Here is an 18,490-nt window from a genome sequence, read left to right as displayed (position 1 = left end):
AAACTGAAACGTTATAATTTTTTTACAGCACATTCTTTCCATTTAATTTTCCCTCATTGATATATTGTTACACATTTTCCTCCCTGCCCACCCCTCCCCCCATTTCATTTTTCTCTTTGAAGAAAAAAAAATTCTTTCATTGTTATACAATTCCCCTCCCCCAAGTCCACAGTTGTGGCCTCTTCTAAAACCAACTCAAAGCTCTAGTAGTTCCCTATCAATGTACTGTTTTTGAATGATCTTCAACAATATTTTGCTCGCATATGATATTAAGGATATTGTTCAGTGATTTCCACATTCTGTTGGATCGCATTTTTTTGGGAATGGGAACAGTTAGTCTGGCAGGTAGCTGTCCACCCACATTCCATCCATCCATCCGTCGACCATAACACTATGTGACACCCACAGCTAGGGTTTCTCCTGTCTCTCATAAGAACACCCTTCTGAACATCTGGGAGCGTTTTCTTTCCTTTGGAATCACCATCCCAGGCCCCTCTCCTTCCATGTCCTGTGAATTGGGCGTGGTGTCTCAGTCTGATGTGTTCCTGTGCCCTCTGTCTAGTAAGAATCAATACTTGTCTGTCCTCCCAGCTTGCTCTGTCCTTCCTTACCCTACTCCTGGACATGGGGTTGGCATAGGTGGTCCGTCTGCTTCCCTCTGCTAGTTCCTCTCTGGGCAGTGGCTGGACCCAAAAGTCCCTGATGCAGACTACAGGGCTTTGCCACGGATAGGTGGGCAGACATGAGAATTGGCTCAGCACTGAACTTTGTCTTCATGCTTGTATACCTGCTGAGTTTGAGGGGTCATGAAGGCAAGGCACCCCCACATACTTTTACTGAGGTGCCTCTGCACTCAGATAACACGAGTGGGATGTTCAAAAGCTGCACTGGTGCCATCAGCCAGGGGAATCTCTGTCCTTGAGACACACAGAGGAACACTTCACGCAGAAAAGGAGTTTGCTTCTCGGGGTGGGCAGGAAGTGGTTGGCCAGGGACATGCAGCCCTGCCTGCTGTCCTCTATCTTCACCACAGCAAGGCCCTGGGGGTCCTTGTCTTCTCTCAAGGTGGCCGAAGACTCTACACGGCATCTCATTCTCAAAATGGAACATTTCAGGGTCTATGCTGCACCACGATGCTGTTAGTGATAATATTCATGCACTCATCAGAAAGACCTGTCAATATGACTATTTCCAAATTTACAACTAAAATTTACCTCCAGACCTAAGGGGCTCTGATCTGTTATTCTCAGGGTAACTGTAAGTCATGGTTGGCTCAGTGGCACCTAACAACAGTAACAAAGTCGAAGATGAAATTAACTCATCAAGTGTGCAAACAGAATACATGAATACTTACTAGGATTGGATGCAGAAGTCGGAAACAAAGAAAGGGAGTCTGTGACTGAAAAACCTGGCCTTGATGATAGAAACATTGTCAGATTGTGTAACAGAATTTTGTATGTCTAATGATTTATTCATTACAAATACCTTTTCCCCAAAATCCTGAGTTGTCTCAGTGTCTGCAGCATGAGGTTCAAACGCAGCAGCACTTGAGAGACCCCCCAGGACTGGGCGGGCCTTCCTCTGTGCGTGGGGTCTCTGGGAGCAAAACCAGCTGCAGGGCACCTAGCGACAACATGTCCTGCTGTGGGGCATGACAGGTCCCTGAGGGGTGGGAGTGAGGGTGAGTGAGGGCGTGAACAGTTGGCTTCTCACAATCTTTGCAGCAGTGGGTTGGTTCTGTAACCTGGTGTGAAGACACTCTGGTGGGGTCACTTGATGCAGGGTGTGCTACTGGTGTGGGGTGAGGGGTAGGAACTGCCCAGCGAGGACTTGGGGGTGGTAGGAAGGATGCTGACCTCTCTCAGCTTTTTATCCTTCTTGAATGTTGGATCAAGGCACTCAGGAGGCAGTTGAAGTTGGCAGTGTGAACCCCGTGGCCCTCCTCTGGAAGAAGGCACAGTGACCTTCTAGATTATAGACTAGAAAACCTTCAGAGGCAGCTGTCTTCTGCCATCAGCATCACTGGAAATCAAGATCGATGCCACAACATGCAACAAAATCAACGTTGTGGCATGCATCTGTGTTGCTTACATGGAAATGACATACATTGAGAAAATGACATGTTGGAAAAGACGTAGAGACACGATTTGGGAGCTTATGTGGGCCAGGGTACACATGGACGTGTGCAGGCTTAGAAACTAATTCAGGCTTCTAGCAAGTCATTAATGGAAAACCATTTAAAGCACCCATAGGGTGCTTGCTTTAATGTTCCCCAAGACACTCCTAGCCTTTGCAGCAGCTGCTGTAGCTGTTCCTTGACTTATGTATGGAGCTGAGTTTCTGGTTTGATGGAAGAGTGAATCACTCCAATGCTTCAGCCAGGTGAGGCCAGGAGAGCACTGGGCTGAGGGCAGGCTGTGCTGCGGTGTGCGTGTGTGTGTTAAGATGTGTGCAGGTGCATGGAGGTGGGATATAGTCTGGTATTGTGGGGATAGAGTGTGTTTATGTCTATGTGTGGAGTTGGGGTGTATATGTGCAGATGGTGTGTAGTGTGTGTAGGGATGTAGTGTGTGTAGGGATGAAGTGTGTGTGTGTGTGTGTGTATGTGTGAATATGAAGACAGGACGTGTATGTGTGTGTGTGTGTGTGTGGGGTAGGCTGGCTGAATGCAATTCCTGGAGATGCCTTGCCCAGGGGATGTCCCCTTCCCTGGCCTAGTCATAGCAGGGGGAACCTGAAGACTTCCTGGAGCCCTGGCCTCTATCTCAGCTCTGCCCTCCAGAGCCTGCACAAGGCGACACTCATACACCTGTTCATCTCCCCCAGACATCCTTCCACCCACCAGTTCATCCATTTATCCTCCACGCTTCCATGCGCCCACCTCCTACCCACTCAACCACACGTCCTTCCATCCGTTTACCCACCCCACTCACTCATCCACCCACCCACTCCCTCTCTCACCCGCTCATCCATGCATCTACCCACCCATCCATCTATTCATCCACCCATCTCCAACCCTCAGTTTGCTGTATGTACTGAGGGCTCCCTATGTACAGGCCCCGTAGGAAACAGGCCATCTGCTCTAGGGGTCTTTGTCTGGTCTCCCACTTCTGCACTCCGTCAACATTGTAGGCTGGCTTTTCCCAGGAGTGGAGATTGAGACCCAGGTTTGTGTGCAGGTCACTTACGTGGTCTAAGACCCTCTGGGGAGGGGGAGGAGAGGGGGCAGGGCAGGGAGGCAAGCTGATCAAAGGTCCTAACTGTGTGGGCAGCAGTCCCTTGTTGAACCCAGAACACCTGGTGACCTCTGGGGTAAGGACACTGGGGTGGATGCACAAACTCCTGCCCATCTGTCCCTGGAAGAGGGATGAGGGTCCAGACACCCGGGATGCATGAGGGAGGCCCCATTATGTCCTGAGGCAGAGTCCAGACATCACCACCCACAGTGTTGACCATCCTCAGTGGTTGTGTGGTGACCACTCCATGTTGTGACCTTCCCTGCTGTCCTCAGGGCAGAGGCTTGGTGATGGGGATGGGGTTCCTGGGGTCTGGAGACCACGCCAGGGCACCTGGGACAGGAAGATAGTGGAGGTATTTTTGGGAGCATAGTAGGCAAAGAGAGATTCTTGGATGGGTGATAACAGGAAATGTTGGGGAGTGGGAGGTGGGCAAGTTCCCAGAGTGTCCCCACTGCGCCTTCACCAGCAGGTTCTAGAGAGGCAAGCGTCTCTGATGCCCCCATGACGGAGGCCTCAGCCCTGCTCTGACTCCGGCCTCTTTTCTGCTGACAGTTTCCACCCGAAGAGCCCCCGAGGCTGCTGAGAGCTTCTCTCCTGAGCAAGTCCAGCTGGAGGCTGAGCAGTTCCTTTCAGCCTGAAAATGAGCTGGACTGGGGAAGGAGGGAGTCTTCCCAGGCCTTGAGGGAGGGCTTTCATTTGATTCCCAGGGCAGGAAGAGGCCTCCTCTTCTAACACCAACAGGGAGGAGGGGAGCTGGGACCAAGGGGACTGGTGCTGAGGCGGAGGGCTGAGGTTTTCAGAGCCCGCGGGAGTTCCTGTGGCCACATTGTACGAGGACGTCTGTGTGTGCAGACATGTGAGTGTATGATGGTGTGTGAGCATGTGCTGCTGTGTGTGAGTGCACGTGTGTGAGTGCATTGTGCACGTGAGCGTACACACATGTGTATGTGAACAGGACTGTGGTACACACAGGTGTGCGCCTTTACGTGGGTGCACGTGAATGTACACACGTGTATGTGAACGTGACTGTGTGCAGTTGTGTGTATGTGCACTGTGTGGGTGTGTGGTATCCTTACATGCATACACATGTCAGTGCAGGCCCACGAACGCACTTACTATGTATGAAATAATGGGTGTGCACATGTGGGTGTGTACACGTGTACACATGCATGTATGAGGGCTCATCCATATTCATGAATACACATAAGTACAAAAGCAAGAATGTGTGAGTGTGCACATGTGTGTACATATGCATGTGTGAAGGAATGCAGTTACATGTGTGTGCATAGGAGGGGGCCCCTCTAAGGCAGCCTCTTCTCAGGTATCGTGAGCTGAGTGCCAGCTCTTGCTTCCTCCTTCATTCATCTGGTCCCTGGACTGGCCTCCTCCTCATTCCTTTCTTTCTTGTTCCTTTCATAAATTCAGCCTGGACATGGTTTCCATGGTGTCCTGATCAAAGTTGGAATTCAAATTATAACTGTGGTGGATGTGGGGAGGAGGGAGGAGGGGCAATGGGAGGTTTTCAGTTCAGGAAGCTCCGGTTCTGCTGCCATGTGGCTGGTTTTTTCCCTTCAGACGTAGTTAAAAATGTATAGAATTCTCTCCCAGTGCCTCCACTGTTACCTAGCAACCACATGGTGCAGGGTGCCTGAGTCTGCAGGCTGATGACTGCCCTCTGTCCTTGTGCTGAACCAGCGCCCTCCCACCCCAGCGCAAAAGACCTGCAGTGTGGAGGGCTTGGCTTCCTGTGGGGGGCTGTGGGACACAGCCTACCCCCTGCCCTCTGGTTCTGTCCCAACACCCCAGTTCTGTTCCTGTACCCCAGTTCTGCCTTGCACCCCATTCTGCCTTGCACCCCAATTCTCTATTGAGCTGGGACGTGCACATTTGTGAGAAGTGCCCAAAGCAGAAAGCTTTGATGTGAAACTTGAGGCCTATCTTGAAAGACTGTGTTCTGGGAAGCTTCTTGGACCAGCCACCCAAGGTCATGGGCAGGAGCTGGCAACAGCAATGTGACAAATAGATCGTCCCCTGATGTGCACTCCCACGTCACTGCTGAGGCTGCATCACCCAGCACTCATGGCTGTCTGGACAGAATGTGAGTTTGGGATCATCACTGTGTATCCGGATGCTGGACTCAACAGCAGACACTTCAGAGGACAGTGGCCCCCTCCTGCTGTCTGCCTGGAGCCCCTCAGACCGCCAGAAAGGCAGCCCAGTTTCCTGACATTCCTGAGTCACATGGACGTGCAGGCTGTACCTCCTGAAGGGCACATTTCCGGGGACAGACCCAGATGAGGGTCAGTTGCTGGGTCTGAGTTTTTAAGTGAATGGATACATTTGGAGAGTAAGAGAATGAATGAGTGATGGAGTAAGGGGGTGAGAGATTGAGTGAGTGAGTAAATGAATGAGTCGGTGAAGGGATGAGTGAGTGAATGGATGAATGAGTGGGGGAGGGAGAGAACGATGAGTAAGTGCCTGAGAGTGAGAGAATGGATGAGGAAGGAGGGAGTGAATTAGGTATGAGTGAGTGGAGGATGGAGGAGGGAGTGGAGGAGGGAGGAGAGAGTGGAGGAGGAAGTGGATGAGGGAGCAAGGAGTGGAGGAGGGAAGAGGGAGTGGAGGAGGGAGTGGATGAGGGAGGAAGGAGTGAAGGAGGAAGTGGATGAGGGAGCAGGGAGTGGAGGAGGGAGGAGGGAGTGGAGGAGGGAGTGAGTGGAGGAGGGAAGTGGGAGGAAGCTGAGGCAAGACCATTACAACCAAGGGATCTGGTCAAAGACACAGACACGCTTCTCCTTTATTGTAGACTCGGGTCTATAGGTGCCAAGTGCATGGACGTGACCAGCTATTTGAGGCGATGTGATAGGGGGTGGCCTGCTGGCCACTAGAGAGGCTCACATGGGCAAGGGATGGACAGGGACACACTCATGATGTGGCCCTGGCCCTGGAGTCAGGACAGGACTTGGCATAGGCTGAGAAGACGGTGGGAGTGAGGGCTGAATGCGCCCCAGGGAAACCAGGGGAAGTCCTGAGTCGAGGCTGCCTTGGAAAAGGGCTCTTTGTTACCTTAATTACATGAGACCAGAGCAGGGAGCATCTAAGCCTAGTCCATTCTGAGGGGTCCTATAGAAAGTGCCAACATGCGCACACACACAAGGGCAGGACAGACGCCACGTGAAGCTGCGAGCACAAGACGAAGGATGTGGGTCTTGGCCGCTCATCGGCAAGTGGAGCACTGGGGTTGAAAGTGAGAAAGGCGACGATCTCACACGAGAGGGGACATCAGCGGGCTCAACCAGGGCTTGAACGGAGCAGAGGCAGGATGGTGAGGGGCGAGGCGGGAGTCTCTCATGAGGACACCTAACACACCTGGTCTGTAGTGAACATTTCATCGGGGTTTCATTCACAGAGGAGAAAGTCAGCACAGTGATGCCCAGGTGTACCTGCTCACTGTGGCTAGGTGTTGTGGGCTCCCCTGTCCCCTCCCGGGGTGCTCCCAGTCCCCAACTCGGCCTCAGGACTGAGATCAACTCCTACCACTCAAAGCCATTTGCCGGTGCACTTCTGTACATCAGCTTCAGGTAACTAAGAGTCCCAACAGGCTCTGTCCGTGGTTTGTGGGTGTCAGAGTGCGGCTGACATGAGGGGTGTGGCTGCAGAGTCCTTCTGACTGCAGTAGCCCTGCCTGACCCCTCCAACCTGCTCCCCAGGGTGTCCCTAGCCTTGGAGGGTCCAAGAGGGTAGATGACCACCTGGGGAGCTGAGACTCAGGACAGCAGTGGCCTAGATGAGGAAGGGCAGCTCCTGGGTCAGCACTGACGTCCACTCCTGGTGGAGTAGGGGTTGTGCCAGTGCCTGGACCTGCTGGGTGGGAGAGTCCTCCAGAGCGGACCCTGCCTGGGAAGCCGGATGAGGAGGAGACCCTTTCCTGGGCTGGTTACATCTTGCTGGAGTCTGGAGACAAGGATTCTGTGGACGTCCTGTCTGGCCTGGGGCTCTGTGAGGTGCCCTGCCTGGCCTGTGGGGCACCATGGGGCTGAAGGGCACCCTGTTTGGTCTGTGGGACTGTGGGGTTCCTTGACTGGCCTGTGGGACTGTGGGGTGTTCTGCCTGGCATATGGGGCCATGGAGTGCCCTCTTTACCCTGTGGGGCTGTTTGGAGTGCCCTGCCTGGCCCATGAGGCTGTGGGGTACCCTGTCTGGCCTGTGGGGCTGTGGGGTGCCCTGCCTGGCCCATTGGGCTGTGAGGTGCCCTAACTGGCCTGGGGGAGCTGTGCAGGGTGCCGTGTGGCAGGAAGCTCACACTAGAGTGCAGGCAGACAGTAGAGGACCGGCGTGTGGTCTCCAAAATATACAATTCACAGCAGGGCAGCCAGCCCAAAGTGACCACAGATACTGTAGCCTGTGGAACATTGAGTTTTGAGAAGCCCAGGAGAGCCTGGTTTGATCCCCAGCAGGGAAGGGTCCCTCGACTCCGGTGTCTGCTCCGAGCCCACAGCACTGAGAACTAAGTACAAAGGACCCACCAAGGGCCTGAGCTGCTTTTCCAGGGCCCTTTGCTGCCACAGTGGCTGCTGGCCCTTGGGCATCCAGGGGAGCTACTCTTGCGTCCTGTTCCCTCTGCAACTGGAGGATGCCTAGTGGGCGTCTGTCCTACTGAGGTGGAGCCTGGCTTCTGCACACAGGGTGGCGCCATCCTGCTGGGCGCCTGGAGTTCTCTGGAGCCAAGGGTGATGGATGCATCTGAGATTCAGTCAGGGATGCAGGCCAGCGGGGCCTGGAAGCCGCCTTACCTGCTGGGGGCCTGGACCCACCTCTCTTCACCTGCTGGTGGCCTGGACCCATCTTTTAACCTCTCCTCACCGAGGTGCACACCAACAGGCACAGATCAGAAAGCATAAGGAGTCTCTGCCCACCAACTCTGGGGATCCTAACCTTGCGCTCAGGGGATCCCACCCAAGCCTGGGGCCAGGCTTGTGTCCTTTCTGGGCAGGTGGAGGCTGACCTTGCCTGGTGTTTGGGGGCCTGCTGTCCATGGTGAGGGCAGCAGGAGGAGTGCCTCTCCCCTCCCCAGGCCAGAGAAAGAGAGAGAGTGCATTTGCGCACACCCAGGAAAGCAGCTCCATGCCTGGCTGGACCTCTGTGCAGATGAGGAAGAACAACACAGGAGATAGGCCTGGACATCAGAGCCCAAGCTGCTTGGGACTTACCGGACTAGGGCTGGCCCAGGGCTGGAGGCAGCGGGCAGGCAGTCCCGATCACAGCTGTTGACAGCGGTGAGCCTCACTCAGAGGAGGCCCCCTCTCCCCCCAGGTCAGCATCAGAAGCGCTGCCACTAAGGACCCTATGCTGTCTGCCAGCCTAGCCCACTCCTTTAGTTCCTTCTCTAAACATCCATTAGTCTGCAAAGAGGCAAGCTTGTGCCCAGCACTAATTCCTCTTCATTATGGGGCCCCTGGAATCTGGAGAGAGACAGGCTCCCAGGCTTTCAGGGGAGGAGGGAGAGGGGCCACAGGGGACTGGGTACCTTCCAGGTGTGCCTGAGCCTGCTGGGCTGCTGGGGGGCTGATCCGAGGGTGGGGGCAGAGGCCTCTCTCCTGTCCCCCCATCCCACCCCTGCCCCATCCCCTTCTAGTAGAGAGTCTCCCGGGTGACATTGCTGGAGAAGGTGTGGTTGCTGGATACACTGTTGGCTTTCCTGGCCAGCACCTGCCTCTTCCTCCGACGCCAGCACAGGGGGCAGATGTAGGCCAGGGTGGACATGAAGATGTGGCGGAAGTTGGCAGAGACCAGGTTGTAGAGGACAGGGTTGATGGCAGAGCTGACGTAGAAGAGCGTGTTGGTCAGCATGTAGAAATAGTGGTAGAAGTCATACAGGAAGCTGCGGGAGGGAGCGGTTCAGATGGGGTGGCTCAGACGAGGCGGCAGAGGGGGCGGCTCACATGGGGCGGCTCAGACGGGGCGGCAGACAGGGCAGCGGATGGGGGCCAGGGATGGGGGAGGCTCGCACCACCACAGTCACCATTGTCTGTTACCTAAAGTAGGGGTTGCCTGGTAACCCCCAGACTCTGATTTGGCAGGACAAGGTGATATAATACTCTGACCGTGTCCCACCTGGTGGCTGGTTGCTGGGGGAGATTCAGCCGTCCTGTCTGGCCTCCCACCTGTCCCTACAACACAACCCATGAGGACTCTAGAAAAGTGGGTGCTGTAGTGGCCCCCACCTTATGACAGGGCCTCTTCCAGGCTCCCTGGGGAGTCGTGCACCTGTCCCTTGGCTTTCTTGGTCCATGGGGAACTCACTCCTTCACCAGGCAGACTGAGTCCTGGAAATCCTTTATTTTGGGCTTTACTTGTCCCCTCTGTGACTTCCCCTCCTTGTCTGTCCTCTACATGTCCCCCCAGCTGCCCTCTTCATGCTGAAGACCCTAGTGCCCACTTGGAGATGGCAGCCCTATCAAGAGATGGTCCCCAGGGCCTGAGGTGCTGTTCTGAGGAAGGCCTGCATGCAGGGTGGCCCCAGACCCCTGGGAACAGGAATTTCTGGAAGGTTCTCATGGTCTCTGGTGAGAGTGACCTGTGTTCAAGGTGTGCAAACATGGTGCTTGGTATGGAACTTGGCCTTCTGGGAGAGCAGAGTTGGGAAGTGCCAGGCAGAAGGCCTGTGAGCAGCCCCTGGGAATCCCTGGTCTCTCCCGAGCTCTCCAGTGGACAGCACTGTCTACATGTTGAGGTCACTGGAGAGTGAATCACACTGGTGTGACCAGGGAAGCAGGCCCTGGAGGTGAGTCCCCTGAGTCCTCTGGCAAAGCACAGAACCAACCACTGCTGTCCCTGGGGCCCTGCACTGCCCCCGTGTGCCTGAGGGTGTGCTCCTGTCCTCATCTCTGTTTATTCTCCTCTCACCTGTCACTGCCCTCATTTTCTGCTGCAGGAACCTGGCTAAGTGGGGTCAGCGACTCCCCAAAGCATCTCACATCCACACCCTCACCTCTGCAGTCTCCCCTCGGGATCACTGCCTGGCAGCCTTGAGCTGTTCCCTCGGCAGTGCCTCCCACGGTCTGACCTTCCCTACTGGCCCCCCAGCCACATACTCACGGGGTCCACTGCTCCTCAGACACGTAACAGTACAGGAGACGGCGCACATGGTAGGGCAGCCAGCACACCACAAAGGCGATGACCACAGCTCCTGAGACATGGAGAGGTGGAGGTCAGTGCATGGGGCGGGGCCTATCAGGGTACTCAGTGAGCCACAGGGCTTTGCTGAGGGCTCAGGGGTTCCCCAGGCTAGTCCCTGGGGTGGCTTCAGAGGCAGCATGTCAAGTCTCTACCATCTTCCTGCAAAGCTAAACAGCCATGGCTGACCGTGTCCCCACACTTCTGCTGTCGTGCTGACCCTGCCTGCACGTGGCTTATCTGGGGAAATGGGCTTTTCCTTTAGGTATGGGCACTGGAGTTGATGTGGGAACCTAGTCCTGGCCTCTTCTCAGCAGCAGCTTTAGAAAGAAGGCAGGACAGAGCTCCAGGAGAGTGTTGCTGGACCTGTGAGTCTCAGGGACATGTCCAGCCCACAAAGACAGTGGTCTACATCTGCCTTGCTGCGCAGCCACTGTGTCTTGAAGGCTTTTAAACAACCATCTAAGGTGGGACTACCATCGCTTAGGACACAAGGTGGCCTACAAGGTGGCTGGGAGGAGTGACTCACGACATGAGGTGGTCTGGAGGCATGGCTCAGGACACAGGGTGGCCAGGAAGAGTGGGTCATGGAATTGAGGGGAGGTGCTTGCTATTAGGAAGCCTCAGAAGACAAGGAGGAGCAAGTCCATGTTGGAGGCATTTGTTCAGAAAGCTGGGCTCCGAGTTCACACTGCACCCATGTGCTGGCCCCAGGAGCAGGCTGGCACAGAACACCAGCTGTGGCACATAAGCACAGCCTACGTCTTCCGTGCTCAATGTTTTCACATGGATTCCTTCACTCTCATGGTCAGGAGTTGTCTCTGTCCTGATCATTTCTCAGGTAAGCAGTACTCACCTAACTCCACACTGAAGTTATGTTTGGAATCCACTGGGTTGACGAAAGACATTATTATTCCTCCTTCTCTTGAAAATGTGGTAACTAGAACATTCTGCCAGATGGTATAACCAGAACCAGTGGGCAAGGGGTCATTCCCTTGATGCAAAGCTCCACATTGCTGATGCAGACACCTGGGGTAGTGACTACAGAGGCTGCTGGGGCCAGCAGGAGGCACTGGTGATGCTCTGGGGGCACCTGTCGGCTGCCACCATGTGAGGCTGGCTTCAGAGGTTGGGACGAGCAAAAAAAACACATCTCCCTTACAGATGCCTACTTCTCTGAGGACATCCAGGCCTGGAAACACGGGATGGAGGGCCATACCTGCACCAATAAGCTCTCTCCACTGCTCTTCTGTGACAGGACACACTTGGGACTTTTGAGTGTTAAGCTCTTAGAAGTCCCTGTTAGGTGCGCATAGTGTCCTGAAGGATCAGACCCTGGGTCTTGTCTGCTGGCAGTATGCTGTTGTTAGAGCGGACTGTTACCCATGGAGTCCAAAACTCCTCGAGAGAAGTTTGGGTGCACAGAGCCAACTGTTGTGTAGGGTGATTTGCTTGGACACATGGCTCAGGCCCAACCTAAGAATTAGCCCTGGAATATGAGTCAGAATGGAAAAGGAGGAGGCAGAAAGAGCCCGAGTCATCCGTGGTTGTATAGATGATTAAATGGAAGGATAAAGGAGGAGAGGAACGGAAATGATTTGATGGATGATTGGATGATTGGGCTGATGGAGGGATATGAAAAGGATAGATGGATAGAGGGATGAATGATGGGTCAGTAGGTGGATGGATGGATGGAAAGATGGATGGATGATAGATAAATAGATGAGTGGAGGAATTATGGTTAAATAGGTGAATCGATAGCTGGGTGGAAGTTAAATGAACAGATAGAAATGAATGGGTGAGCAAAGGAGTGATGGGGAGACTGACGGATGGAGGGAAGAGTGACGGGATGAATAGAACAATGAATGAATTTATGGAGGATGGATGTATGTATGGGTGGAGGATGAGTGGATGGACGGATGAATGATGGATGGATGGGTGGAGGATGGATGTGTGGGTAGAGGGGGGAGAGGAGGGATAAATGAATCAATGAGTTTATGGAGGATGGATGGATAGGTGATGGATGGATGGGTGGATGGATGGATGGGTGGGGTGTGTGGGTAAAAGCATGAATGGCACTGGAGAGCCGCCCCACAGACCCACTTGGGGCAGGAAATCATGGGCTCTGGCTTTGGTGTCTTTCACCTCCGTTCTCTGAGGTTTTGCCTTTGGTGACTCTGGGCTACTGCTCACCCCTAGGTGGGCCAAGATGCCACTACGTACGTAAGACCCGGGCTCCATGCCGCAGGGCCTGCACCCTGCCAGGCTCGATGGACATGGTGAAGGTGGTTTGCTGGCCCCCGACAGCGCAGACTTGGCCCTGCTCAGCCGCCTGGTGCACCATGACAGTCAGCTTGTTGGCGATGATGGTGTTCAGGATGGAGATGACCACCATAGGGAACACGAAAGACACAAATGCGTTGACCTGCAGGACAAAGGGTGACCGTCAGATCTGCTGGGCTGTGTGGCTCCTTCAAGGGAGCCGTCACCTCTGAACTGATCCTGGGCACCTGGCATGCTGGTTGGGGCTCAGGATCAGGGGCTCAGGATCGGGGTGGGGAGCTCAGGGTGTGTGAGTGGGTGCTCAGGATCCGGGGTGAGGGGCTCAGTCAGATTGAGCTCAGAGGGTCCCTCTCTCCAGCTGCTGGATGCCACTCTCCGAGCTCCATGCTCCACCTGCCCCCTCAGGGCTCCTCTGCTTAGGTCTATAGCATGAGGTGTGGACTGGAGGGTGCAGGGCTGGTCCAGGCTCTCTGTGCCCAGGTTTGGACATTGCACACTCACGCGTGTCATCCCCTTTCATCACCACCCCGCAACAGGACAGAGGAGCCCAGACTTGCCACCCCACACACCAGGGCTTGAATCCGGATGCCATGGCAGAGTCTGCCTTCTGCTCCACAAAGCTGCTCTGAGAGGGGCAAAGCTGGCATGTGTTTACGAGCACTTCCCTTCCCCACAACATCACCTCTGACCCCATGGGGGCCCCTTTCAGGGAGGGTATAGGTCTTGCTCAAGTCACTCAGTTTGCTGTGGCTGGCCCTGGCCTTGAACTCTGGCCTGTCTGCATCACAGGTCTGCTCCTTGGACAACCCCCCCCCCCCAGGCTGTGAAGGCCTCTGCAGGCACTGGGTCAGCCGGGTCAGTGACCTTGCTGCAGACTGTCCTGAGCCTCCACAGTGAATGATGGACAGTGGACAGCTTCGCCCAGGAAGGAGCATCACGTCCAAGGCCAAGGAGGAGCTGGCTCTGTGGACCTTGCCCAGCAGTGGTGACAGCGAGGCCTTGGCTCTCAACCCTTTCTCCTCATGATGTCAGCCCTGCCGGCCTGCAGCCTGTGGCTGCTTCCAGAGCTTCCTCCTAAGTCTCATTCCGATTCTCAGACGTGAAGAGCATTCCGGTGGTTTGGGGAAGCCTCTGTGCTGGTTTGGTGGATCAGCTGTGGTGATTTTTGGAGGAGGCTGAAGGGAATCTACACTTGGGGATCCCTGTGCTAGGCCCCAGGCCACCATTCCCAGTGCCTCCCTGGCCTGGTCTGGCCCTGGGCTCACGAGCAGGACTGGGGTCCTATGGGTGAGGCTTCGTTTGGACAGTGAACGGATAGACAATTGGAGCCTCAGGGAGCATGCTGTCCTGGTGAGGATGACCTCATGTCTACCCCTCACAGAGCTGCGTTCTCACTGGACCCCATAATACCTCACCCCTGAGCCTTCAGCTACCCCAAGAGTATATGCTAAGATCTCCTTTTATAGATGGGGAAACTGAGACACAAAGAGGTTCAGGAGCCCATACGGGGCACGGACACCACTCTCCTTGTCCACATGTGCTCTGTGGTCCACACATCACAGGACAGCAGGATCCCAGGGCCTAGGGATCCTCCAGCCGGGCAGTGGCCACAGTGACCCAGCCGCCACGTATTCCTAGACGGCTCTGTGACCACAGGGTTCTGGAATTTGGGAGTGGGTGGGTGGCGGGCTTGCTCCCTGAAGCTCCAATTGTCTATCTGTTCACCTGTCTGTCTCTCCAAGCATGCCTGCCTTCTCCAGGTGCACTGGCCCGAGCTGTGTCTCTGACAGGACCAGTCAGTGGCCACAGCAGGACTGACAGTGGCAAGCTGGCCCTGCTCAGCTCAGGGTGCTTGGTGACCTTCGAGGAGGCGTCTGTGCTCAACTTCAGGTCTTGTTCAACAGACTGGACACAAACACTTGGAGAGCGGCTGTCCTGGGCTCTGAGGGGACAGGCAGTCCTGCAGAAGTCTCAGTGCCTGTGCCTGTTGTCCTCTGGACAGTGGCCCTAAGTGAGGCTCGGGCCTGCTGTCTTCCTCCATCATCTTGGTGGCTTTCTGCATCCAGGTCCCACCAGCTGCAGGACCTCAGGGTGCAGGCCTGGCTGGGAACAGACCACAGTCCCTCTCCACTCTGGGAAGGTTTTGGGGCCTTGGGGCCACCAGGTCACAGGAAAAACACCATTCCCATGAGTCTACAGAGATGGTGTACTTTAACAGAATGAACATATCCAACACAGATTTTAACTGTCAAAACATTTTACATACCTCACCTCACCGAGCACAGGCGTCCAAAATAGCTGTCTGGGGGCTGGGTGGGGGTGACCAGGCTGGAGAGCTGACTGAGGCCTTTTCACAGGCTTCAGGCTCCAAGCTGGATTCTAAAAGGTGAGCTGGGCTGGTGGGACAGGCTCTGGTGACCTGAGGGCAGGCCCAGGACCCAGGCTGACCCATGTGGTGTGGTCCTAGGCAGGAGCCCCAGGGGTCAGCCCTGTTTGGCAGCTGGGTTTCTGCTGGACTTCAGTCGGCTGTCTTCCCTCTCTGAGTGTCCCGATTCCTACCTTCTCAGGGGAGAACCCACCCCCACCTGTGCCAGGTGCTCCACTGCCCCCTGGCCTCCGACTCACCAAGCCTGTTCACGTGGCCACTTGTTTCCCTCAGCTCTTTGGAGTGTCTCTCCACAGTGGCTCCACCAAGGATACTGCCATCCCTGCAGCCTCCCTGGCCTCCCTGCCCCGTGCCCTCACTAGACCTCACCTCCTTGGGGCCCTGTCACCTGTTTATTGCTGTTTTAGGAACTTCATTCTTGTCCTCTGAGCCCCAAGCACTTAGCTGTCCAGAGTGGAGTCATATCCTCCTTGGTGGCCAAGGTGTCGTGGATGCCCAGTACATGCAATGATCAGTACACACCAGAGGCTGAATGAACCTCCAAATTTTGACTTTGCTGACCTTGTAGCCTGGATCCTCCCTTTTTCTTGTCACCTGAGATGGACCCTAGACCTTGGCTAGGAAAAGACTTGCTAAGGACCTGGGTCCGTATGTGTTCAGCACAGCACCCCTGTCCCAAGTACCTGTGGCTAGTGTCCAGGACAAGGTTGGCCACCCTGTCCAGGCCGGACACCAGAGATACTCTTCCCCATTGTGAGAAGCTCCGATCTTCAGGATGACGCCATCTGCTCACCTCGCCTCCACCCACCAGCAGATTCTGGAAGTTTCTCCTCTTAGCTAGATCTCCCTTCCACAAGGCCCAGGACTTTGCAAAAGTGGCTGTGTTGTGTTCGATGTGCTGAGCGAGGAGCTGGGGTGAACCACTCAAGATCAGCTGGGTCTTGTGGGCGCCACCCAGCCCAGAGCTCAGAGGCTGGTCTGTTGGGGAAGCCCCATTCGTACAAGGTTGCTGGAGATCGAGATGTCTGAGCTGAGGGGCCTGCAGGCCATGGGACCCTGAAGGTCAGGAAGGCTCTTGGGGACTGCTCCCAGCTCCAGCTTCTACCATCTACCTTCTACCTTCACAGACCTGCATCTCTGCGCCAGAGCTGAGACTCCTGAGTGGAGCCACAGACACCAGGAGACCAGTTTGGGAGAGCATCTGGGATCTCCATCTCCCACATGGCTGAGGGCTCCCTGCAGGGAAGGGCAGAGGGTGGGAGAAGGTGGGGTGGGATGCTGTGAGGGCTCCCAGCACTCAAGAGAGCAGGCAGCTTGCCCTCCAGCTGTCTCCCATGGGGAACACGGCATGCTTCCTCCTTGAACGCTCACTACTCCCTCCTTCACTATTGATTGTATCTCAACGTCAAGAAAACAAAAATCCTCACCACTTGACAAGTAGGCAACATCATGATAGAGGAAAGACTGGAGCTGTCAATGGTTTCATTATGCTTGGATCCACCATCAATACTCATAGTAGCAGCAGCTAAGAAATCAAGAGACTTGTCGCGTTGGGAATGTCTGCTGTCAAGGACCTTTCCCAGGCATGGAAGAGCAAGGATGTCCGTTTAAAGACTAAAGTGCGAGGAGACCGCCGACTGGGTGATGCCACCTGGGAACCGTTGATTTTCCTAGTTGCTCTCTTCCAGCCTCGGTTCGGTGGTTGGGATGGCCCATGGAAATCAGAGAGAACTTGCCCGCCAGAAAAACATGAAGAAAACCCAGGAGATTAGCAAGGGAAAAAGAAAAGAGGACAGTTTGACTGCCTCAGAGAAAGCAGAGGGATTCTGAGATCATGCAACAAAAGCAGAAGGCAGCTGATGAGAAGTCTTTGCAGACCAGAGAAAAGTGAAGACAAGCTAATTTGGAAAACCTGGGTGCTATTGTCAACTAGGTGTATCATACGCCCTAAGATCAAGATTTTGCACAGCGAACAGTCATTACATATGTTATCATTTATCCTTATAAAACAGTCTATTTTAAACTTTACCTTTTGACCTGATTTAGCGTGATGTTTTAGAACTCCTCTTTGAAAAATAAAACACCAACTGTGCATGTAACATAACAAGAAAAGAAAAGACTAAAGTGAGCCTGGTCTACATCATGTATTTGTAATTGGCTCCTAAGCATGTGTATGGTGGTGGGAGACTTCACTTTGGCCCTTCCCACTCACGTATGGCCACACCCCCAGAAGTTTAGTGGGTGTGAGGGCCAAGAAACCAATACTTATATTCCGGATCCAGACGACACAACACCCTCTCCCGGGAAATGCTCTTCCTGTGACTGCAGTGTGCTGCAAACAGAAGAGAAGAGTCACTAAGCCTCTTCACAAGAAGTCAGTCCTGGAGCAGAAGCTCAAAGCAAAGGACTTTTTCTCAGAACAGTTTGAGATAGAAACCCTTCCGTAATTCTAGAACCTGAAATTTGGACTTAGAGCCTCCTAAACTCAAAAGAGACTGGCTGCAGCGTCAGAGACCAGCAGCAGTGTGAGCTGTTCAGAGTCACAAAGCACAGAAAGCTTGAGACCTAAGCCATCAAATCAAGCAAGGACCGGATGGGATGAATGGGGTAGGCAGAAGTGGAAGGGGATCCTGGTGGAGTGGGGAAAGGGATGGGTCAAGACACACATGCCAAAGGCAGGGAGAAACATATTGGTTGCTTCTATAATCAGGAAATGTCTTCCACCATCTGCTCCTTTGTGTAAAATGCTTGTCTGTCAGATACTTTTCTAAATCTGAGCATTCAAATTAAGACAGACTAGGAGGAAGGATTGACCATCCACTTCTGAAACAACAGGGCTTCAAAAACCCTATGTACAATGCTGTTGTTAATTGCCATTGAGTTGAGCATGACTCATAGCAACTCTATGAACAAAAGACCTGAAACCTTTCGACAGCTATAGTTTCTCAAAGTCCATAGAGTTTCCAGAGGCATGTGCCTTAGGAAGTGGATGCTACTCCTGCTTCCGATATGTACCACAGAGCACACCTTAAGTAGACAAGCAGATATGGCAACTGAGGCTGAACCCTCAAGTATGAAAACCCAAAAGAGGAGGAACAGTTGTAAGCAAGCACTAGTCACTGGACCGTGGAATATGAGAAGAATGAATGTAGAAAAATTGGACATTGTCAGGAAATAAATGGAACATATAAATACTGACATACTAGGTATTGGTGAAATGAGATGGACTGGCATGGGACATTTTGAATCAGACAGTCATAGATCTACTATGCTGGAGATGAAAAGATGAGGGAAAAAATGGGGTTGCTTTCATAGTTAAAAAGGTAATTTCTAGATCCACTTTGAAATACAATGTTGTGAGTGACAGGATAATATCTACACATACAAGGAAGTCCAGTGAATACCA

At 53.9% G+C, this 18,490-nt stretch overlaps 2 protein-coding genes across 2 annotated transcripts in view; both read right to left on the bottom strand.

Moving 5' to 3' along the window:
- MRGBP (MRG/MORF4L binding protein) overlaps positions 1-8,848 on the bottom strand; it is a 22,657-nt gene extending 13,809 nt beyond the window's left edge. The window contains exon 1 of the mRNA XM_006896940.1: positions 8,767-8,848. Within this exon, the coding sequence (XP_006897002.1) occupies positions 8,767-8,848 (82 nt within the window). The remainder of the gene's footprint in view (positions 1-8,766) is intronic.
- A 22-nt stretch (positions 8,849-8,870) lies between these two features.
- Positions 8,871-18,490, bottom strand: part of NTSR1 (neurotensin receptor 1 (high affinity)) — a 36,645-nt gene continuing 27,025 nt past the window's right edge. The window contains exons 2-4 of the mRNA XM_006896939.1: positions 12,639-12,840; positions 10,338-10,428; positions 8,871-9,120 (exon numbers count right to left, since the gene is read on the bottom strand). Of these exons, the coding sequence (XP_006897001.1) occupies positions 8,871-9,120; positions 10,338-10,428; positions 12,639-12,840 (543 nt within the window). The remainder of the gene's footprint in view (positions 9,121-10,337; positions 10,429-12,638; positions 12,841-18,490) is intronic.

This window comes from Elephantulus edwardii, unplaced genomic scaffold, assembly GCF_000299155.1.
Source record: "Elephantulus edwardii isolate Elephantulus edwardi_28Jun2011 unplaced genomic scaffold, EleEdw1.0 scaffold00193, whole genome shotgun sequence".
NCBI classification, from domain to species: Eukaryota; Metazoa; Chordata; class Mammalia; order Macroscelidea; family Macroscelididae; genus Elephantulus; species Elephantulus edwardii.
This window is presented reverse-complemented; position numbering and strand designations above follow the sequence as displayed.